General features: G+C 40.2%; 2 protein-coding genes across 11 annotated transcripts in view; both read left to right on the top strand.

Annotated features, from left to right (window-relative positions):
- The window catches only part of LOC148421375 (neuronal-specific septin-3-like), a 75,380-nt gene extending 64,344 nt beyond the window's left edge, over window positions 1-11,036 (top strand). For all 4 annotated transcript variants that reach the window (XM_088419836.1, XM_088419837.1, XM_088419839.1 and 1 more), the window contains 8 exons: window positions 1,001-1,129; window positions 1,261-1,342; window positions 1,441-1,578; window positions 6,333-6,450; window positions 6,509-6,604; window positions 6,693-6,789; window positions 8,368-8,419; window positions 8,841-11,036. In XM_088419836.1, the coding sequence (XP_088275962.1) occupies window positions 1,001-1,129; window positions 1,261-1,342; window positions 1,441-1,578; window positions 6,333-6,450; window positions 6,509-6,604; window positions 6,693-6,789; window positions 8,368-8,419; window positions 8,841-9,045 (917 nt within the window). In that variant the 3' untranslated portion in view covers window positions 9,046-11,036. The remainder of the gene's footprint in view (window positions 1-1,000; window positions 1,130-1,260; window positions 1,343-1,440; window positions 1,579-6,332; window positions 6,451-6,508; window positions 6,605-6,692; window positions 6,790-8,367; window positions 8,420-8,840) is intronic.
- Window positions 11,037-11,354: 318 nt separating this feature from the next.
- Window positions 11,355-24,224, top strand: part of LOC148421374 (uncharacterized) — a 91,717-nt gene continuing 78,847 nt past the window's right edge. For 6 of the 7 annotated variants that reach the window (XR_015866196.1, XR_015866199.1, XR_015866198.1 and 3 more), the window contains exon 1: window positions 21,601-22,527. The gene's annotated coding sequence lies outside the window, so the exon portion shown is untranslated. Of the gene's footprint in view, window positions 11,454-21,600; window positions 22,528-24,224 lie in introns of those variants that run through there. The other variant, XM_088420022.1, reaches the window with a different exon arrangement.

Below are 24,224 nucleotides of genomic sequence, written 5' to 3'. Positions count from 1 at the left end.
TAACAGTCCATTGAGTAAGAAACAATGAAAGTATGCTCTAGAAAAATACCAGTTGAAATCCTCTCTGAATTAGAATTTTGAATAGCAGCACTATTTGCTATGTTTTGCTCGAAGCTTGACAAGCTTCGTGATCATAATGCACTCAGACCGGGCATGGATTATGTCATTCAAACCACACCAACTAACCTTGTGGTGGACATAGTGGACCTATATGTAACCTGAACAGATGAGTTCATTGATGGTGTGTGTGTGTGTGTGTGAGGATGGGGGGGGTCACACATCTGTCCTCTTGCCCTCCATAAATTCTTCATGTGACCCTCCAGCTGTTCTACTATGTCCACGCTAAATTAAATGGATCACACACACACACAAAATCCTCAAGAAACTCCTGTATTGGGATACATGCTGATTACATTGCAGAGGCAGCTATAAGATGCTGGTGCTTGTTTATTGGCAGGGATGCACATAACTGGTACACAGATACGCATGTGCAACATCACATTCTTTTCTTAACGCATTTGTGTACGCTACCAGATTTTAGCCCATGACAGCAACTGTGCCTGAGCTGAACTTTTTTTTTCCCCTGAAGATGAGCCATGGCGTGAAGCACACTTAAATGTGGTTCAAGATTTACCGCTTATGTCCTCAGCGAGCAGACAAAATCAGTGTTTTTTGACACTTGTGCAAATTATGGCTAACAAACAAGCTAATCGAGAAGCAATAGCTAATAGCAGTCTTGCTAGGTGGCCAGACAAAACTGCAAGAACAACACAAGCTCTATATAATAATTTTCTCTTTGAGTATTGTGAGGATATTTGTTTGTTGACTGAAGCATCTTAAACTGACGGTTGAGGCGGCGTATTACTCTCATGAAGGTGTGATGAAGACTATTAATCCATCTTGCGTGTTAAAAAAGCAACCACCCTCCAAAAAATGTAACTTCCTTCAATCTACAGTTATCTCCTACTCATGGTTTTGTGTGTATGTGTATGATGTACAGGGCAAAGCGGCCTGGGAAAGTCCACTCTGATGAACACGTTGTTCAAATCGAAGGTGAGCCGCAAGTCGGTTGAGCCCAATGCTGAGGACAGGATTCCAAAGACCGTGGAGATCAAGTCCATCAGTCACGGTGGGTCATGACATGATATACCCTGATTGGTCGCCGATTACTCGCAGGAAGCATCCCGACAGAAACACATTCACACCTGTAGAGAGTTTAGAAACTTCAATGAACCTCTTATGCATGTTTTCTGTGTGCAGATATTGAGGAGAAAGGCGTGAGGATGAAACTGACGGTCATTGACACGCCAGGCTTTGGAGATCAAATCAACAATGAGAACTGGTGAAAAACTTTGAGTCAAATCTTTGAATCCAAATTTGTCAAGGGTATGAACAATTCTGGACTTGACTGCATATGTCCCCCCCCCACATTTTCCTCAGCTGGCAGCCCATCATGAAGTTCATCAATGACCAGTACGAAGCCTACCTGCAGGAAGAGATCAACATTGACAGGAAGAAGAGGATTCCAGACTCCAGGGTGCACTGCTGCATATACTTCATCCCGCCCACTGGCCACTGGTGAGCATCACATTTTAGGCTCACACGCCGCTAACTACAAACACACAAACACACACTCGTGTCTCCCACTGTTGCCAAGATGAAGCAGGCCTACTGGGGATTTTCCCAAATCCATCAGTTGTATCGCAGCTGGCTCTCCTGCAAGCACATCTGGAAGTCCTTACCTCCTCAGAGACACTCAAGTAGGACTTTGCAGAATCACATTTCACAAAGTAACCGGACCCTGCTGTGCTCATTCTTGGCTTTGCTAGCGTTTTATAAGATTGCTGTGTCATACTGACAAATTATGAAATAATTATTACATCCCACCTGGGAACATAATGGTTTCGTATACATTCCTCCATACACACAGTTAATGCCACACTAAAATTACTGTGATAAAAAAAGAAAAAATATACACATTTTTTTCTTCTTTCGTTGATTTTGTTTTTTGAATGCTTCACTCGTTAAAAGCATTGTTCATAACATGTCCATAAACACACATCACATAGAGACTCCATTCACGAGGGAAACGGGCTTTGCTTTTGTGCTTTGTAGTGTAATTGCACATGTACGGCACCAGATGGTGCTGTAACGCTCTCGTTGTCAAAGTCTGTGCAGGGGTTCGGAACCTTTTAAAAGCAATCCACATTTTACATAACTTACCGCAGTGTGTTTTCTGAGGTTTTACGGAGATTTCTTGTGAGTAAGCACGTTTTTGGCGTTTTAGTTTATGCAGTAAGCATACCATCCGCCTCGACTTTTTTTTTTTGCCAACAAACGCAAATAAATTCTTTAATATGGCCATGGGTGAGATTGAGCGGCTGCGGGCTTAGCCTCTTGAGCCTCTGGTTTCTATGCATTGTGGAAATGTCTTTTTATTCGACACTACCTTCGATGCTACCTACTTATCTTCTCTGCTCTTTATGTGGCGCTGGCAGTCGTGTGAGGGCAGCCAATAGGATTGGTCAAACACATTTACATCTTTGCACAAAGATGCTGAAAGAAAAGTAACAACCACCTTTTTTTTTTTTTTAATGGAGCGAGAGTCAAAACCTGCAATACAGTTTTAGGAATACTTATTCAATTTTCATAGATAAGAATCTCATTTGTAGTTACCTCAGCCCAGTGGAGGGTCGCAAAATGTTTTCTCATTCCTCGGGGTGGCTTTGCAATACATGATTGAGAAGTACTGTACAACTGGCTCATATTTCCAACGTCCAGCTTTGTCCGCATAAACATACCCCTTAGAGGAGTGCATGTGTGTTTGACAGCCTCCCTCATCGTGTGTTCATGTCACCACAGCTGTTAGCCCAGGAATGTGTGTGTGTGTGTGAAGTGTGAAGTGTGCAGCTACACTTTGCGGATTCAACATGGTGCCAACTAAGCCGCTTTACTGTACATATTGTTTGCTTACATGCAAACACAATAGTCACCATTCACAGAATGTGTTTGAACAAGAAGCATCTGTCAGCAAATTGGCAGTCTCATTGCCAATCGCAGTTGTAGGCGGGAATACAAAGAGGTTTTTGGAGAGCGCAAAACTCGCATGGATTTAAATGTATGTCATGGACATGAATCAGAGCTGCACAATGAATAAAGACTTATAATGCACATTCTTGGAAGGATTGTGCTTTAACAGGTGTCCTGCACCTTGCCTCATCATTTAAACGAAAAATCCAACCCCCAAAAATTCTTGACATAAAAAAGTTAAATGTGACTCCAGAACTTGGAAAAGAGCTTCAAAATTACTATATTTTCCACACTATAAGGCGCACCTAAAAGCCTATTTTTTTTTTAAAAAAAAAGCTGACGGTGCGCCTTATAATCAGGTGCGCCTTATATATGGATCAATATTGAGATTGGGATTCGTAGATGGGGAATGAACAGATAAAGTAAGCTTTACCTGTTTTTTTTGTGTGTTTACAGTTGAACAAGGTTGCTCATATTGACATTGAGTTATTATGCTATTGAGAGTTTAGAGTTATTATTTGAGTTATTATTGTTATTACTTTGAGTATTATTATATTGTGATTGAAAAAATATGTCATTAATTGAGGGTGCGCCGTATAATCTGGTGCGCCTTATAGTGTGGAAAATACGGTAATCAATTAATTGTCTCTCAATCAGTTGTTAAATTATTGTCGAGTATTTTAATAATCATGTCATCATTTGGATGTATTTTATCATTTAAAATTGTCCAAATCTTCTGATTTCAGACTCTCAGAAGTAATTATTACTTTTAGTAGTACTTCATGTAAACAGATCTTTTGTGTCCAAATAACACATTTTACTTTAGAAAATAGTGATGGAAAAAGTACCTGGATCAGTTTAAAAAATGTTGGTGAATAAGTACATCACTTCAATTCGTATGATGGTTGGATTGTTGTTTTTATCACCAGGCAATTACAAATAAAAAATTATTGGTTAGTAAGCATCATTTTGTAACGCATTTATGCAAAATAGAATGTTACCCAAATATTCGATGAATCAATAGAATAATTGATTTTAAAACTATTTGATAGTGACAGTCCTAAATTACAATATGAATTAAGCTACAAAACACATATTTACCATCTCAGGTGCATGGCGGCCATTTTGCCTCTGGTTGATGACGAAAAATGATTTTAATCTATCCAAGGGCCAGCCATTTTGCTGGTGGCTAAAAATGACATCACAGTTGTTCAGAGCTCAACCAATCACAACTCAGCTTGCAAACGTCACATGACCAAACTCAGAAAACTGGAGAGCCGTAATTGGTCCTCACATGCCCTGCACAGTCATTTTTAGCCACCAACAAAATGGATGGCTTTTATTGCTTAATTCAGATTTTTGCTTCTCAATTATATTTTGCCACCCCCACACTCGACTGACTATAAAGATTACCTATAAAAATAGTGCCTGAATAAAAAAAAGTTCCTATTTTATAGCAATTACTCTTCACATGACAAAAACAAAGCCGTACGAATGATTTAATCACATTGTGGCAGTTTTAGAGTCTTTTGGATTTGCTCTGAAGCATCCTCGCGTTCGGCATATCAACTTGCTCTTTTACTTAAGTACATGTCAGTGATCTCCTTTTATTTGGTTTTCGAGGTTTTGGGAAAGCTGAACTGTGGCCGCTGAAGACTTTTGCTGCCGTGCAACAGCAATCAGTGCTGATAATAGCCAAGCCAATTTTGCTTTTTTTTTCCTCCCCTTTTGGTTGCGATTACCTCAATTTGCAAGCCTCCTTGATGGAAAATATAGCTAGCCTATGATCTGATCCAATCCCTAAAATATAGTGTTTTGCATTGTAGCATTTTTTTTTACTCACCCGCCACATAAAAAGAGTGATTTTCTTTGCAACATATGGTGCAAATCTGCTTATGCAAATGCATTGTCTTGACAACATATGCAGGGATATGCCAGACATGAAATATACATGCATGCCTACTCGTGCATATCTCACATGACATCTGGTTGAATGCACGACTTCCTGTTGTCACATCACTTCTTTTCCCTCTAATCCACTTTGGTAGGTTTTTTTATTTTTTAACTGTCAGGCACACAGCTAGCTCATCCTCTCCTCCGGGCTGACCCCGGCTGAATGTTTGAACCGGACTTGCCTCGGCTGAACTTAATTGAAGGGCCCAGTAATATTATGGCAGTTTGTCTGGAGGCAGAAAACAAGTCAAATTGACAAAAAGTGATAAGTTGAAAATGCAATGTGTTGCAACATCGTCAGTAATTGTTACTTTGTTGCAGCTACTCTGAGTTTGTCGTAGGGACATGAAGACTGTGAGCGCAAATAAAACGTTGCAGAAGTAATACAATGTGTACTTAGTGAACCTCATGTGGAATAAAAATGTGCTTGAAAAGTCAAAATTTGCAGTCCAAACTATCCCCATGTGCGGGATGTCAGCAAATCTCAGGGAGATAAATCTGGAAAATTAACTCCACACGAATGTTTTGCTTTTATTTGTATTTCTTTGATGATGACCAAAGAACAGGAAATGGAATTTATTGCAGTGATTGCTTTGTGAATACAATACCAGTCAAAAGTTTGGAAACACTTTCAAACTGAAATGTTCTCCAACTTGATATGTCACGGAATTCATGCTAATAAATCTGAAGACATGTATTACCCTTATGTGTACAACAATAATAAAAGTAAAGAAAATTGTTCTGACGGGTTCACAAATTCATGCATAACTCAGAAAGAAGAGCCTCTATTTTAAGGTTTGCTATAATTTGCATAAATTGTTTGCCTCATCCTGACATGCGAAAGAACCCCCCCCCCCAAAAAAAAAAAAAATAAAATGTCATTTTCAGCTAAAATGTATCATTCTGTGTACTGTTTGATATTATTGACCTAGCAGTATTTTTTAACTGGATTTTACTGTATTTATACTGTAATTCCTGAATTACTTGAGTGTTAGTTAGCATTAGGTTAGTGATAAAACACATTCTGATTGACGCCCAAATTGTTTACATCACGGTCTGAAGAACTGAAACCCAAATCCAAACGGAAGAGTCTGTATTCATCACCAGACAAAATGCAGCATTTTCAGCCTGAATAGAATATACTGTAATACCGTACTTGGCTGACATCTAGTGGTTGCTTTACGTCACTGCAGTAAACTATCATTTGTGCACGTTGTGTCACATTGAATTGAGTTGCATATAACACTTTTTTTCAAATGGATCCACATCAAAATTATTATCATAGCCTCCGTTCGTGCATGTTCGCGTCTTTTAAATTTTAATCATTTTCTTTGGGGTCTCCTTTGCAGTCTGAGGCCTCTGGACGTGGAGTTCATGAAGCGTCTCAGCAAGGTGGTGAACATCGTGCCGGTCATCGCCAAGGCTGACACGCTCACGCTGGAGGAGAGGGACTACTTCAAGCAGACGGTGAGCCTGCCTTCCACTAAATAAACAGTGCTGTCCACTAACCCTAACCCTGGCGCAGATAAGGGAAGCGCTGCGAGCCAACGACATCGACGTCTACCCTCAGAAAGAGTTTGATGAAGACGCGGAGGACAGGATGATTAATGATAAAATCAGGGTAAGGATATAAAAAAGACAAACTGTCAGTGGAACCATCATGAAACAAAGCAAAGCATGGTCCGGTTTTATGTGTGTGTTCGTGACAGGAAATGATTCCTTTCGCTGTGGTGGGGAGTGACCAGGAGTACCAGGAGAACGGCAAGAGGATTCTGGGAAGGAGAACAAAATGGGGCACCATAGAGGGTAATATGCGCATGTGATATGCTCTCCCATAAATATTCAATATTTCTATACTGTGCAATATCCCTGCAACTTTTTGATTATACAAACTACATTAGTAATTGTCTAAAAAAGTTATGGGCTTCTTCCAAAGTGACAAAAATATAACACATTGTATCATAGGTTCTGTTCAGTTTTGTTGCTCAGTGCTACTATTGGGTTTTTACTCGTGATTTGATATGAAGCTTCATGAGGCGCTTATGATTTTTTTTTTCTAGATGGTGCTCTGTGTTTAAAAATAAATGCTAGTGCATTTGAAACATATTAAATTTCCACTGCCTCTTTGAACCAAGACTTCTATCTAGAGGTTGAAAAATATCACGTGTTTCATGAAGCTTCATTTGGCCATCACTAGTTTTTACTATGCATTTGACAAATAAGCACATTTCATGCGGAATCCTCTTATCTCCAAAGTCATCACCAAATATTGCAAATTTGTTCAACTATTAGCATTACATTGTGAAAGAGAGCACACAGATTCAATACTTTAGCTTGGTCATTAATTTATTATTAAAAAAAAAAACGCCCATACCTGTGGACTGACTGATAATACTTCTACAGACTGTACAGAAATGTGTTTGAAATATGACTTTTTGGCCTGAAGCAAGTGAATGCATGTGCATCTCAGTAAATTTGAATATTTATTCCGGTAGTTTAAGTGAAACTTTCATATTTTTTCCTTCTGAGACCTCGTCTATTTATTTGTGTCCAGTGTAGTGGACATGCTTTTTTTCTCTCTATCTTTGGAATTATTTGCGCTACCCTACCGTGTCCTTGTGTGCTCAATAGAGGGCACCCTGGCATTTCTAGTAACGTCTCATGTGTTTGGGTGGGATACAATTATTTTTGATACGACAAAATGGACACAGCAGTGGACACGGATGAATATGCAGGATCTCGAGATTATAGACCCACCATCACATTTTCAGAAGCACTTGTTTCGAATGTTCCAGGCCTTTGTTTATTTATAACAGTTCATCTGGCGTCCCCCAGCATTGCTTTCAAGTTGTGGAATTGGGCTTACAGTTTACCAATTCACTCAACGTCATTAATCATCAGGGGGAACCCCAAGCAGATATTCCACTCTCTTGCTCTCAAAGCGAATTTAATGTTGTGCTTTTGGATTTTAAAGCTTTATATAAATAGCACCACCCCCACCCTCAACTTCCAATTTGCTCTCTTGACATAATCTTTCATTCAAACACTTGGGACCAGTCGCTTGTCACTGCGAGTTTTTGAATACGATTCTCATGAAATCCCCTTCAGTCAATTAAAAATACCTAAATAAAATAAATAAATGGGAGAGCAAAGCAGAGGGGTTTTAGCTTGCCGGTTCGGGGTGTTGAGCAACACTGCCACCCAGTGGCAAAGATATGACTTGCAGGCACGGTGGAGCCAAGTGAATTGATGTGCTCATATAATTTCTCATTATATCGTTATAGTTAATGGCTTGCTTGATTTGCCGGTGGGTGTTGAGTTCTATTAGAGTGCACGAGGAAAGGAATGATTAAATAATCAACCTTTGTTGGTTTTGTTTTGCAGTGGAGAACATTGCACACTGTGAGTTTGCTTACCTGCGGGATCTTCTCATCAGGTGAGACGCATGCAAACATGCTAAATGTTATGTCTGTATATTATTATTATGCTGTATATTATGTCATTATCACATTGAATGCAAGACTTTTGCTCTTGTCTCAATAAGCGTTCCTATTTATCATGGTTTGGTTGGATTATTGTAAAAGTATAGATAACATAGTTTATATCAGGGTTGGATGATTATGGTAAAAAATATTCAAGATTATTTTGGTCGATATCAAAATCATGTTTGGTCAAACATGTCTATTTATTGCCATTCCTTTAAACAAGCAGTATATGAACAAAGCTTCAACGATTGATCCTCACAAATAATAATAATAAACTAAAATAAACAAAGTAAATAATGGGGAAAAAACAAACAATGGAATAATTTTCGAATGATACAATGAGTGAAGGACATTTGTCTTGCTGCGTTCCAGGACGCACATGCAGAACATCAAGGACATCACGGGCAGCATCCATTACGAGACGTACCGCGTGCGCCGGCTAAACGAGTCCAACAGTCACCTGAGCTCCAAGCCGGCCGAGCGTCCTCCCGCTCAGCCCAAGGCGAACGGCCAGCCCGAGCTTCCCCAGGCCAACGGAGTGGCGGTCCAGCATCAAGTCCTCACCCATGAGATGTAGACACACACACATACACGCACCCGTTCTGTTTACATGGTTACATTCACATCTATTTTTCCAATGAGACTTTTTCAGTAATCGGCCACTTTTCTATCACCATAATCCACATGGAAATCCACTCTTGTTTGTTATAAACTATACGGTGTCAATAGGGGTGGGGAACTGATGACCAGTGAGAGCATTTGATCCAATCTTTTCACCATTTTCATTTCCTATATTCAGCCTAGGGTTAGAGTTAGGGGTGTTAGGGTCAGGGGCGTCAGGGTTAGGTTTATATTAAAGATCCGCGGCAGGAAACAGAAAAAATCCTTCACAGCCCGTAGTGCCCGCTCCGCACCGAGGGTCCAGCAGACTTGCCCCGCCCAGGTATTAATCCCACTCAATCCCGTTCTTCATTCAAACCGAACGGGTATCTTGTGCCCAATTTCAGGATCCAATCACCCGTAATCCTCCTACGCGTTGCATGCCGCACTGTGAACAGCGTAACAGATACACGCGGTTCAGTCTGTATGGATCACGCACAGGTGGGATCTTGACTTTTGGCCCGTGGTGCCATCCTGCACAAACAGCAGGGAACGATAACATGGACGATCCCCCACCCCGGCCAGGGAGCCTAAAAAGCCCCGAAAATTGGCCTTGCACTGGGACGTCAGCCCAACGCTCTGCCGGGAGAGCGTGGTCACATTCACCCTCCCGACGGTGGCCATGCACCCTCGGTGTCCGAAAAGATTATTTTAGTATTTAGTATTTAATCACTAGTAATTTTAGTACCTAAGTAGTTGAGTAGTTAAGTATTACTTAAGAATGTTGGATTTAGAAGTAAAAATACGTCTTTGGGATTATTTTTTTAATAAAACACCACTTTAACACAACATAACTAACATAACTTTTACATAACGTAACATAACTTTTCTTGAGGATAACGTTTAAAGAAAATACATCACTTTCCTAGCTGAAATACCATTTTTTTCTTCTTTTTAAATAGCGTGGCCCTTTTGAACTTGCTCCTCACTTCAACAGTTTCCCCACCCCGTTCAACAGAACAGCGAAGGATCTCACAATGTTTTAGACCTCATTAAAAAGGTCAAAACAGAAGAGCATTTTATACTCTAGATTAGCTCCGATTCTGGTTGAATTTGTGTCGTCGTGTATAATTGTGTGTCTAGTTGCTTAGCTGTGTCGGGATATTTAGATTAGCGTTATTGTATTGAGGAGGACGTCGAAGACAAATCTGACTCTTCCTCACTGCCAGTCAAGAAAAGAGAACAGCAATGTTGGAGCAGCTTTTCGTAAAGTTCCCCTGTGACGCTTTAAAAAAAAAGTTATTCCCTCACTTGTCTCGTATAAAAGGCGGCCATCTTATATTTTACGGTGTTGATTTACATGTGTATTTTTATTCATCATTGTAAACGATGTGGCGGAAACCGCACGCTGTGCCATCCTTCTGTCCGTTTCTTTGGCCTGTAAATTGGTATTAAAGACCTTTTTTTGTATGATAAAAAAAATACTTGTGTGTTTAGTTAAGCCATTCTTTTAGCAACTGGGAGTACAACTGAAGGTGTCGTGTTGCACTTTAGCGTTTAAGGACCTGCCCGTGAAGTGCACGTGCGTGTTTGTCATGAATAAGTACATCTAATTGTGAGATAAGAAATCATAGCATTTACATCGCCAGCTGAAACCCGTTTAGTTTGAGTCGCATGTTTTGCTGTCATTTAAAAATGCGTGTCGTGATACTGACTTAAAATAATAAAAACAGATTTTTTTTTTCATTTTTATTAGACATTTCCATTCCTTTCAAATCACCATTAAGAAATGAGTTCACTGCTGCTTTATTATTAACCAAAGGAGTACAAATCTGTGTCTAGAGAAAGTTTTTGCTTACTCTTTGTTTACTGTTGTATAGTTCATTTGTTATCTGTGACGGTATCATAAAGTTAAGGTTATATCTTTGATATGTTATGCTCAAAGAATAAAGGTTGATATTTTTATTGTTTGGTGTTGGTTGTTGTCATTGCAAAGTGTGCGTCCTGTACTTATGAGCTTAAATTTCAAATTGCAAGTGAGGATGTTATCAGATCATTTCTTTTCTATAGCATTTTTCTCATTTAGGGTCGCCAATTACAGGCAGGATGTCCTAAGATGAAATTTGAACTCCAAGTCTCCAGATGAGGTAGACATGCTCATTGTAAGATCATTTGGTAAACATTCAAGGATTTATGTTAAAATTAACCCATATTTTTTCAATTTTAAATAGCATGTTCAAAACAACCTCTTTTGTTTTTCTTTCAAGATTAGGAGGCAGCCATTTTGCCACTTGCTGTCAGATAATAAATACATCGCTGGTGCTCAAGTAAGGACCAATCAAGGTTAAGTTTGCAAATGTCACGTGACCAAACTCAAGAAAACAGGTGAGCTGCGATTAGGCATTACCGAATCCTTGAGCACATGTGATGTCATTTTCAGTCAACAGCAAGTGAAAAATGTTGGGTTCCAATTGTACGTAAAAAATATTACCAAATTAATTCCGGACAAAATGTTATAAAATGTATTTAGTACCTTATTTAAACACCAAATTTCACTCCTTTGTATCCATCTCAGGCCGGCCATTTTGCCTCTTGCTGTCAACTTACTGTCGACTTAAAATGACATCACAGTTGCTTAGTTAACGACTAATCAGTGTTCAGCTTGCAAATGTCACATGATCCAACTATGACAACACATCAGCTGTGACTTGAGTAACGTGACATCAAGTAGCAAAATGGCAGCTTCCCGAGGTGGAAAAGGCTGGGTAAATTTTGCTGCTTATTTCTTATTCCTCCTCATAATATTAATCAAAATGCTATGTAAAGACGAGTGGGGGTGCATAGAATTTATTATGATAAGGAAAACTTTCAGACTTCTCCATTAAGCTACTTAGGTTATTGGAAAAGTCATTATGGGACAATGTATTGTTGTTTTGAAGTGTTTTAGTCCCGTCAATATGCTACTTCTTGAAATAAAATTCCCTTGTTAAGCTAATAGTTACCACGTAGCTTATTAAAGCTTCTTAGCAAGAAGAAAAAAAAAGACAAACAAAATGCACATCAAATAATGTAATCAAAACATCAGTGGGTGGCTATTTTGCCACCTGTTGTCACCTTAAAAAGACATCATAATTGCTTAGGTAATCACCAATCGCGGGGCACCTCTTGTCTCAGTTTGCTCATGTGACCTTTACAAGCCGGTTGTTGCCTGAGCAACTGCGATGTCATTTTCAGTCCACAGCACATGGCAAAATGGCTGCCTCCCCAAATGGATAAAACAGGTGGATTTTTCTGCTTGATTCATATTACATGCCATGTTTAAACTAGTAGAGTCACATAGAACACATTGTAAATAAATATAAAACAAATAAAGCCTGCTATTTATATCATCACTTCTGCCTAATGCCATTTGCATGATCAATTGTTGTTTCAACAGCTTTGTTCACTAGCTTGCTTAGGTAAAAATTTCAATCTCATTCGAGATATATGTACAAATAAAATCAATTGAGTGCAATTTCTCCCGCACACTAAAACTTACATAGGAGCCAGTGTATGCCGAAATAGCTTTAATCTAAAATAAGCTGTTTCATAAAATATTTCATCCTTCATGTTTTCTTGGCATTGTCAAGCACCAGACAGCAGCCCCAAAATTCACAAATCGGCCTTCTTGATTTCATTAGCTCACTTCCCATGACGATGTCAGCTGTCCTTTTAGCCACTGAGGAAACGAGACATCATAGGCGGCTTCAAACGCGTTCCGTTGTGTTGCACAGTTTGAGTCGGCCGAGATCTGTGTAGTAACACGTCGCGAACAGTCGGAAAGTCTGTATTCATTAGCCTCCAGTATTTTTGCAGCCAGATGAAAGTGATGGGCTTTCAAATTTGTCAGTATGTAAAAATGTGTTTGTTGGCCTCCCTGTAGGTGGCTTGCTTATCTCGGGGGGGTAGGTGATAATTTACCGCTTCCCCAGGAAGACTGGAAAGTCTTAGTTTCAGTTTTAGAAGCAAAAATTTCAAATGTTTGCTAATTAATGCTCGGGAAGAAGCCCTCTACTGCTGTGCTCACACAAAATGAAAGATCTAAACATTCCTGCCAAATCTAACAGCAGGTACATTATGAGTCTCAGCAGGATCATATTCTTTAATATTTAACATCAGAACAAAGCCGGATAGTGTTTTCATCATTTAAATGTGACAGGATGTTGTGGATGTTCTCTTGAAATAAGACCAAAAAATAGAAAGCAGATGTTAAAAAAAAAAAAAGCCCTTGCTGATGGCTGTAAACGCCTTCACTAGCTCACCGTCTGTGCCGTTACTAGGCAGATTTTTGTCTGATCAGACAGCCAATGAGCCGCCGGGCTGGCCAGACAGCGAAGCGAACGACCTAGTAGATTTACACTCAAACGCTTCCCCATCTGGCGGTGAGGCAGTGGTGCGAGAGCCAACGCCTGTCTGTCCTGTTGGACCCAGCGTCTGGCTGCTGTGCAAATAACAGATAACAAAGTGCAATATTCTGCTGAAATATTATGCACGAGCTATGACTAGCTGTTTTTGCACAAACGACTTAGGTTAACATTACACCAAAACTAATCGGTATTCATTATTTTAATCTTTTTTCCAACGCATATTTTTTAGATGAATCCCAGATTAAATTTGTATTTTGAATGATTGAAGAAATTAATTAATTTAAAATCTTTGGGCATATTGACATTTTATTGCAAACAAAATCACATTTTAAAAGGCGAAACACTTCGGCGTATCAAAAATCACATATCAAAAACAAGTAATAAAAGAAAAGTCATCACAAACCAAAACATTACAAAAGCTGAAATTCTGGCAACAGTGAAAATAACAAACAAACGTGTTTCCAACCTTATTACTGCTTCTGTACTTCTGCTATTCTGGCCCAAAATATTTCTTTGTTTCAAAAATTTGCTGCAATCAAATCAACATGTCCAAGGACTTTTCTTTTATTGCCACGCAATATATGAAGCCTTCTTTCTAATCTTTCACCAAGTCACTCTCTGACACGCGATATGTACCTTATTCTCAATATGCTAATTTAACAATCCGTTCGCCCCTCTCTCTAATTTGGACTTCTATTGTTTTCATCTATGTTCCCGCCCCTCCAAGTCCACCATCTCCTCCCCTTGCCCCTAATCAAACCTCACGCATGTCCTCCTCCTCGGTCTTGATTCTATATCCTACACGCTTCTGAAACGGGCACCCAGGGTGGGTGGCGCAAGTAGGGGTGTGGCCCACCGCCCCCTTCCCTGTCCACATGCAAATTGGCCTTGATTAAAACTCGGCGGCGTATTTCATTGAAGGTGGGAGTCGATGTAGATGACGCAGCTCTCCAGGGAGGTTGAGGTTCGTTCGCGAGGGTGAGAAGTGAAAAAAACAGAAACTATAGGCCTATCTTGGAACTGTTTTGGGGATGCAGCGAGCATTGGGCCTCGGATTAATAAAGGGCCTGAGTGGATGTGCGCATTGGCTGTTGGCAACCAGAGCAATTGATAATGATGATGTGTAGACTGGTTTCAGCGATCGAGGTGTGTTAGTATCCTCGGATGACTGCAACGCTGCCAGCAGTTGACATGACAGGCTGCCTCTGTCACTTAATGCTGCTTTGAAAAACACAATCACTGTCACAAAGACATGCCAAGGCACCAAATTAGCGGATTCGCATCCCTGCGTGCTGTGTTTTGAGCTTTGCGCTTCATGTTAACAAGTGGACTCACTAAACTGACAATCAAGAGACCTTTGATGGTCGCCAATGGTTTTTGAAAGACATTTTGTTTGTGTTCAAAAGAGCTGGGTTTCGTTAGATTAACTTTAAACACGTCTCTGTTGGAATAATAACATAATATAACATACAGTAACACAGTACTTCTCAATTATGTTATGCCAAGCTTCCACCTGGGAAAGAGAATTTTTTTTCAGCCCCCCCTCCCCAATATTATTATCCGTAAAAATTGTATAAGTATACCTAAACCTGTTTATCATTAACAAAAGAAAAAAGGAATATAAAGCAACTTTTAACTGTTATTTATTTTTTACAGCGTTTATACAGCTTACAGCTTAGTCTAAAACTGAAAAAAAAAATCAAGCGCATCAAAGTGCCTGAAATAAACAAAAACTGATGAAAAATCTTCTATACCCCCCAGTGGGGCCCGCCCCACTATGTGAATCAATCAATCAATCAATCAAATTTTATTTATATAGCCCTAAATCACCGAAGTCTCAAAGGGCTTCACAGAATGAAAAGAGGTCATACAGAGACATCTTTTCAATGTAAGGTACACAACAGCATCCCCTGTCAAAGCTCCCAGAAGGGGAAGGAAAAACTCAAAAACCCCAATTTGGGGAAAATCAGAAACCTCCAGAAGGGACCACAGGTGGGAGGAGCCCCCTTCCAGGCCCACAGGTTGAAGTGGATGCTGCATGTACCGAACACAGAAACAATATAAATTACAGAAAACATATTGTGCTATATAGTGCAGTGATGTCTTGACAGCAGGCAAAGCCATTGGGCAGGAACCATCCCGCATTCCAGCCAGGTGGACCGCAGACGGCTAGACTCCTAACCCGTGATGGTCGACCAGCGCAGGACCCAATGGAGGCGGTCAAGTCAACCCTCACCATCTAGCTAGCCCCCTCTCCCGGCCGGAAGAGGGGGGCAGGAAAAAAGAAGAAAAAGAAGAAGGCTGCAGACAGGCTAATTTAACTAAATGCTTTTGAGTATAGATGTGTTTTTAGTCGGGATTTAAAGATTTCTACCGAGGTGGCTGCGCGAACTTCCATAGGTAGGGCATTCCATAGTACTGGCGCGCGAATGGAAAATGCCCTTGATCCCGCAGACTTCTTTTTAGCCCGTGGGGTCGATAGCAAACCGGCATTTTGCGATCGAAGTTGTCGGGACGGAACATAAGGTGATACTAAGTCGACGAGATAGGAAGGAGCTAAACCGTGTAAAATTTTATAAGTAATTAACAACACCTTAAAATCACATCTCACGTGTATTGGAAGCCAATGCAGGTCAGCTAGAATCGGAGTAATATGATCAAACTTTCTCGTCCTTGTCAATAGTCTCGCCGCTGCATTCTGTACACACTGCAGGCTTTTAATGTGAGACATGGGAAGGCCAGAAAACAAAATGTTGCAATAGTCTAGGCGCGACGTAACAAATGCATGAATTAATGTTTCTGCATCGCTAAGAGAAAGAATAGGGCGAATTTTAGCTATATTGCGGAGGTGAAAAAACGCCGTTCTTGTCATGTTATTAATATGTGTTCGAAAGGAGAGAGTTGAGTCAAATATCACGCCGAGATTTTTTGCAGAACTACTTTGGGAAATAATACAGTTTTCTAGGTTCAGCGTGGTATTCTTAAGCAGGTGCTGATGATGAGCAGGGCCAATAAATAACATCTCAGTTTTATTAGGGTTGAGAAGCAGAAAATTGGAAGACATCCATTGTTTAATCTCGGCGAGGCAAGCCTCCAGTTTACTGCAAATGTGAAAAATACATGTGAAAAATACGTAACATAACATAACATAACATAACATAACATAACATATCTATCACATGAAACAGTGTGTGCATTGGTAGTGGGATTTTAGCCCTGTCTGTACCTTTTTTTTTTTCTCGTCATCTCATGCAATCTACCAATAATACATCCGCACTCGACCCTAGCATGCATGATTTTCGCGAGCTCGTTCGCAAAAGATTATAGTCATCCTGCCATTTATTCGGCACATGTTGTGGGGTTCTTTTGCAGCTGGGCACAGCGATGTATAGATTGGTGCGCACGCTCTGAGGTCAGGAGGTTGAAGTTTGAAGGATGAGGGGGAGGGTCTGTTGGCACGCAGCCAGCTGGGGGTAGAATTCAAAGACACAGGGAGGCGACGGGAAGACGGAGCGCCGCATAATCAATCAGAGGCGGCGGAGGACGAGAGCGAGTGCTTCTGCCTTCCTTGACAAGCCCTGATTGTATTTATGCAGGGATGGGAGCCAGGAGAGGGAGACATTAAAAGGGATTGGCTCGTGAGACGCGGGCAGGTGCAAGACTGCCGTAATGGGTCGACCCCACCCCCCCACCCCCTCCCCTCCTCCGACACCAAGGACATACAGCCAAGAGGAACTGATTGAAAGCCATGCCAATAAAAAGTAGCCGTTTCACGCGCCATTGACTGAGTTGGCATCTACAGTCACTCCGTGATGAAACCTTTTCCGAGGTCACCATAATGCGAATCACATTTTGTACTTTAAATCGTACCCTTGGATCCGCTCGCTGTCCTTTTTCTGTTTTGTCCGCGGCCTGCTTTATTTCCCTCATGCGCCGAGACTGGCGGAACCGTTTGGAGTGTTTGTTTTGGGCACAAATCAAAAGCTCAAATTCTGAGCCACGATAGGAGGGCAGCAATAATCTGATCTGAGCCAGCAGCGCGCATACAGCTCCAAAGATTGCACTTTCATTCTCTCTGTCGAGAGCACAGCGTGTCCCGGAGCCAGCTAATAGAATGCTTGTCTTGTATCTTCTCAGCCATGAACTTTCCTGTGTCACAATTACATTCAGTCTGGATTCCTTATTCGCCTCGCAGCCAAATACACCGCATTAGCTGGGATAAAGCGGTCGGCCGCATTTGTTGAACTTCCTTTATTCACGCGGCGTGAAAAACATGTTCTCTCTGGCGGGTCTCATTATTTTGCGTGGAAATATCACCAGCTTATTTTCTCATGCCGATATAAAGCCACAAGGCATAAAAGTCAAAAGTGTCTACATTTCAAGCATGGTTTCCTCGCAGGTTATAGAAGCGTGAACAGATTTTGATATTTAGCCATGTGCCATTTGAGCACAATAAAATGTTTAAAGTCAAACCCTGGGAAGTGTGGTGATGCTAAGTTCAGCTTCTCAAATGGGGTTACGTGAGATTTTAACAGCATTTCTGCACGCATCAGAAAATCTAATCAGATGTTTATTATTGAAGTAGGAACAGTATAGTTTTCTTTTCAAATTAAGGGCAAATGAACTAGAACATGAAGCAAACTTGCTAAATTGTGTACTAGAGACTCATTTACAAAACTTAGTATGCCTTTATTTTGTTACCCTATGTAGGAATGTGGATTTCCATTAGTGATGCATATCTCCAGCAGACAAGCTGGAAGTAATGCTATCAAGCTGGGTCATGGAGGACATTTTGGTTTCAAAATTCTTTCTTCAAAATTAAAAATGATTGAAAAGTCAGCTTTTACTTTTCTTATTTTCTGCTATACATTCATCAGTAGTATTCAACCATCATAGGCTTTATTAGTACAGCTTACAGATCATAGCTACACTTTTTATGACGTGATTTTATAAATAAATACATTTAATCTAATCATAGTAACAGGGTTGCAAATCTGCACACAATGTTAGTTTTTTCTCAGGAGAAACTATCTGTTAAGCTAGCTATTACTGCGGGCCAAGAGGACAAACTCACTTATGTAAATAAACATATGTGAAGTAAAACATCACTTTCACATCATCCTAGAAAATCACAATGTTTAGTGATGGTGGGGTATTTGTTAGAACAGACCCTTAACCTACTACTGGCCACTGGCAATGCAAAACTATAATAACCTAATAATTATATTTTGGGGTAAAAAGCAGCTCACAAAATGTTTACTCTATTGTGTAATTCATGTCATAGGTGTCAAAGGTACTCCAGGCAGTATATTTAATATATATTAAAATATAAAAAACATAAAAAAAAATAGAAAACAGTTCATCATCTATTACAATCTTGTATCCATCTTTAAAGATTTTATTGTAAAATTTACAAGCTCACTCTACTCTCGCTCTCTCGTTTGATTTTGTGATCGCATCTTTTTGCGGTTTTCCTTTCAACAAATTCACGTTTTTTGTTTGCAGATGCTTTAGCATCTTTGTGTTTTATATACTTGTTTTGTTGTATGTATGCTCCCTTTTCATTTCGGTGATTGCATCATTTTATGCTGCGTTTATTCTTTCAATTGTTTGCAGTAACTTCTTGTTTGTTTGTTTGCCTCATTTTTGTGTGTGTAGCTTTCAACAAGTACACTTGTCAACAACTGTGGATTAGAATAGTCTATTCTTGTTTTTGAATGGATTCAGAGACCTGAAGTAAAATTGTACTTCTTAGACCAGCGTACGAGTTGAGAATGAATCAGCTTTGTAACAGATCTTTCCAAAATGGAATAATAGTCGCTAGAAGCCGCTGTCTGTTAGGTTTGGCGTTAGTCTTACGTTACTGCCCCCTGCTGGTCATTGACCGAAACAACATCTCAGGCTCCTGCCAGCATTTCTAAATAAATAAATAAAACTCTTGTCAACGGTGACATTAATGCATACACTGATCCACGAGCCCCTCTGAGACCTCCCCGCTCCATCCACATCCCCTCGCACGCACCTTCTCGACGCCTTATCAAATAGCCGTTTTCTCAAGGAAAATTTACACTAAGCTCACCTTATTTACATTTATATGATCAGATTTTCCTCTCTATAGAAGCTATGCAAATGTGCCCTTTTCACGCGTCTTAGTCACTGTGTGTAGATTTGTAGCAGGTGATGGAGGAAGGTTCAAAAAAAAGAAGAAGTAATAGTATTGCCCTCTAGGAGGAAAAAGACCTGATGTACGATTTCTGGACCTCATGAATTTTGTAATGATCAATTTTGTTCACTGTGGGCCTTTCCAGACATATCGGGACACGTTGAGCTACAGGGATATACGACATGCGATTGATGTACACCTGAAACGTCCATCCATCTTTCTTTCCAATGTATATTGCTCCCCTCGGTTGTTTTCTCTGCCACGTTCCTTTTACTCCTCCATCTAGTTGGACTCTAAATTTCACCATCAGGTTGTTTTGATGATGTGAGGAGAGGCTTTTGCAGGCTGTTTAACATGTTTATGTGCTGCATGTGTCCAAAGGGTGGGGGAAATGGAAACGCGCTTAACTGGTGCAGATTGCTTTCTGTCAGCATATTGCCAGGCCCGGTCTTTATTCTCCCGTCAGGCAATTACAGCCCCGCGGTTCGGGCTTCCATCTTCGACCCGGACCGGCCAGCAACTTTTGCTCGCCTCCCGTTTGATAGAATGCTGACGTGTGGGATATTCAAGCGAAACCTAATAATATAATCGGGGTAATAAGAAATTAATTTTCCCCCCGAGTGCGCTTTTACTTGAGTGTTGATACAAGGATGTGGAAGAGAAATCATGAGACGAATGCTGGTGACGGAATATTGAAGGCAAATGCTCTTAACCCCTCCCTCTCTGTCTGCGCGTCAACATTGTCGCGATACACTCAGTGGACCTTTTCGAGCTTTTTTTGGCTATAGACATATAAACAGACATTTTAGAGGTTCAAAGGCCTCCAATAAAATAGGGCAACTATTGAAATTATATTTTTAGATACAGAAATAATAGTCATTTTCATTAAACTTGTTTTAACATAAAATATATTGGCAAAAGTAGGAGAGCAGATTTTCAAAAATAAAAACTGGTGCAAATCAATTGTTTTAATTCTCACCAGGAACTATTTACAATTAATATGACCTTAGTTTAATCCTAAATGCTATCTTGGATGACAGTTCAACAGAAACCAGTTGTCAATGCCATCACCATGTGCTAAACTTTGTTATGCCAGTGTAGTCAAATTTGTATCCCTTGATCCTGCAACTTAAGTTGGCTTTTTGTTTCGGTTCATCAAACAAATAATAAAATATTTCACATACCCCCTGTAATGTGCTCACGGACAAGTCATTGCTGATTGGCGCATTGAATTTTTATTTCTATTGATGTTTGAGACGTCCTACTGTGTGAGTGGTCATTGAGCGCGTCTCCAGTCAACTGTGTGAGTAGAGTACTCATTTTCCTTTGCCTCTTTATGTAGCTTTTGATCATTCAATGTGAACACTTTTTTGTGCAAAACCTAGTTCATAAAGGTGAAAATCAATTGGCACAACATATCTTGCTGTCCCACATTGAGAACGTCGAGAAAATTCAACTCGCTATGGTCTGACTTTTTTCAATGATTTTTCTACATGGAAGCAGGAAGTTTAAATTCCTTGTTGATTGGTTTATCATATAAATCCCTATGACAACTGTGTGATTGACATACGCAAGGTCTTAATCATTGTCTTGCTGACAAATAAAAATGGGACATCAGAATACGGCCTATACTGCTCTCTGGTGGCCAAGGTAGGCACAGCAGAGGGAGCCACACAATAAGTTGAATTAAAGCATTATATCACATTGCCCACAGTGCTTAATACTTTGTCTTCTATTTGATGAAGATAATACTGTTTTTTTAATGAAGTATATTATTAATAAACATTACAAACATGTTTTTTTTTCTTCAATTTAGGTACGAGGCTGTGCTACTTTTACCGTTAAGCGATTCCAACCCCCCTCTACTTGTGTTCATCGTGATGTTAATCAGGAGGCAGGAGTCCATCGCTGTCAACGCTTTGGAGTTTTATTGTTACCTCCCCCCAGCCCCAACCCCCTTCTTCTCACTCTCCCAGACTGCCCCCGCCGGCCTCCAATGAGGAGACATCAATAACCCTCCCCCATAAGCACAAACTCGCGCTCGCCGTACGTGCCACAGCCTCCGTGGCCGCGCTTGCTCTTGCCTGGCACAGCCATCCATCTCTCTGCACCCACCCGGCCGTTGCGCTCGCCTGCTCCACCAATGTATACCCACCCCCCCGCTATTGCATCTTCTACCTGAGCGCATTTGTCATCCCGTCGCTCCGTGAGCTACGGCCGATGGGCAAGAAAAAAAAAAAAGCTGTCTGAGGCAATATGCAAACATGCAAAAAGGTACGTTGCCCCGGCAACAGCTCGGAGGTTATTTCCAAGCTCTGATGGAAATCAATGTCATGTGCCAGGCAGGCAGGCACCTTCGTCCTCGGGTAAATTAGAAAAGAGTGGGTGGGGGGAGAAGCCAGAGCTTGGAAGGACAAAGAAAAATGAAAAGAGAAGAAATGCCAACATTAAGGACTCCTGACTTATTCTAACATAGTGCAGGCGCATGCGGGTATCATTTGGCCACCGCCACGAGTCATTTTCACTTTCATCAGGCTTCTTTTCTTTTAGGCATTCAGCGTACACTCTGCTCCGCTTCACGGCACCTGCCTTTCCTCGCTTGTTTATTCACATAAATGAAAAACAAACTCCTTGGCATGCAAGGAAAGCGAATCAGAAAGATAAATAAGAGCAGAGGAGGAAGCGACGTGAGATTTGTGTTGCTGTTTGCCCAACCTCGTCAATTCAATGAAAAGAAACAAAGTCACCCGGGAGCAGATATTGTGTTTTGCTTTTTTTTATTATTATTTTTTTATATAGAGCGCCAGCTAGAATGATTGCCTACAGTCCCGAATTCCTCCATGGCCGACACCCCCCGGATGTTTGTCTATAGAAGACCTTCAATTGATAGGTAAGCCAATGTCAATAAGAAGTCATGTAAAAGTCCAAACCGCTTCCACTCAGCTGAGCATTTTGTTCTTTTTGTATATGGTAGGTTTCAGGAAAAAAAGGACCAGATTTGTAACTTTTGCGTTGTTGAACTTCAGAAGATAAAACTTCAATCCAAACTGCAACGGAGAGGATTTTTTATTACCCTTTTTAATGGAGATTAAACACAGTATTTAAGTGAGCTGACAGGTTAGAGACCCATCCCTAAATTCTAACACTTCCAAGGTGGGAATCAATAACCCGTAAAGTGAAATTTTTCAAAAACTATTGTAGCCACCACAAATCCATGTCTGACAAGCCTTCATTCGGTCTGCGTATTATACACAGAGCATTCAAGCCACGCCAATAGATGCGAATCCTCATTTGCATATTAACATGGTGTTCACACTCCAGTTGGCACATTGGCAACCTACCACTTATCCCATTACGCAGTGTCACTGATTGCAGCATTGTGGGCTGCTCAACTTATCTCACGCTGTAATTGACCGACTGTTAGGATTTGGCTCTGTTTTGCACAACACATATGTATACTGTATGATTACAAACTGTATTGTATTTATAAGACTGAAGGAAGTGTGACATGCCATGTATGCATGTCTGCACATACAGTAGTAATTGTCCGAACTCGTTTTTTTTGTCCGAACTTGTTTTTGCACACTGAATTTGAACTCCATGCAATTGAACTTGGATTTGTCTCAGACTCGACCATTTGACTCGTGAAATATTTTTTGGTTCACTTCAAAAATAAATGAATAAATAAATAATTAAAAATAAAAATAAGTTATTCATATTGTCTATATATATATATATATATATATATATATATATATATATATATATATATATATATATATATATATATATATATATATATATATATATATATATATATATATATTGAGCATGCTTTACCTTACCAATCTTCGAAGGACATTTGTGTGATGTTTGCACTCGGATCGACAGAGACTAACACCGCACACAAGGCCCTCAAAGTTTCATGTTCTTACAGCTAGGGGTCCTCGCTATCTCCAGCAAGACGTCTGTGGCATTTCTCTTAAGCCTTGTCATCAAATAGCTGCATCAACCGGCTTTTCACAAGAATGAAAACTCCCTGAACTTTTACGTGAGCGCCATTCCTCACGGATCAGCACAAAAAGCAAAACGCTGCGTGTCACACTCTGAATCGTTTGATAGAGTCTTTTCCCGCCGCGCATCTTGTTTTGAAGTGATCTCTGTGCGTTTGTGCCATACACAAAACATGAATATTCATGCGTGTGTCCCCTATATGTATCACGATGATTTCCATAGCTGTCATCAAGTTATGCAAATCGCATCCTTTACATCTCCATACGCTCACACACGGCCCCACTTTCCCCTTAATTAATAGCCTCCAGAAAATCATTTTTCTTCTGAGGAAAATCACAAGACAAACTGTTGTGGATTTTAATTGCAAGCGATAACTCTTATCTATTTTGGACGGGCGACGTAATAGAACAAATGGAACACGCTGATTAAAACAACTGTGGTTAGTATGCCTTTTTTCAAAGCATTTTATACAGAGGTCATGATCCATATGTAGGTTGATTTTTTTTTCTCATGTAGGAAAACATCTACCCTACACATATTTTCTCATTCATCTATTTTATGTATTGTTATGTT

Source organism: Hippichthys cyanospilos, chromosome 7 (assembly GCF_059441005.1).
Source record: "Hippichthys cyanospilos isolate Australia breed blue-spotted pipefish chromosome 7, RoL_Hcya_1.0, whole genome shotgun sequence".
Taxonomy (NCBI): Eukaryota; Metazoa; Chordata; class Actinopteri; order Syngnathiformes; family Syngnathidae; genus Hippichthys; species Hippichthys cyanospilos.
This window is presented reverse-complemented; position numbering and strand designations above follow the sequence as displayed.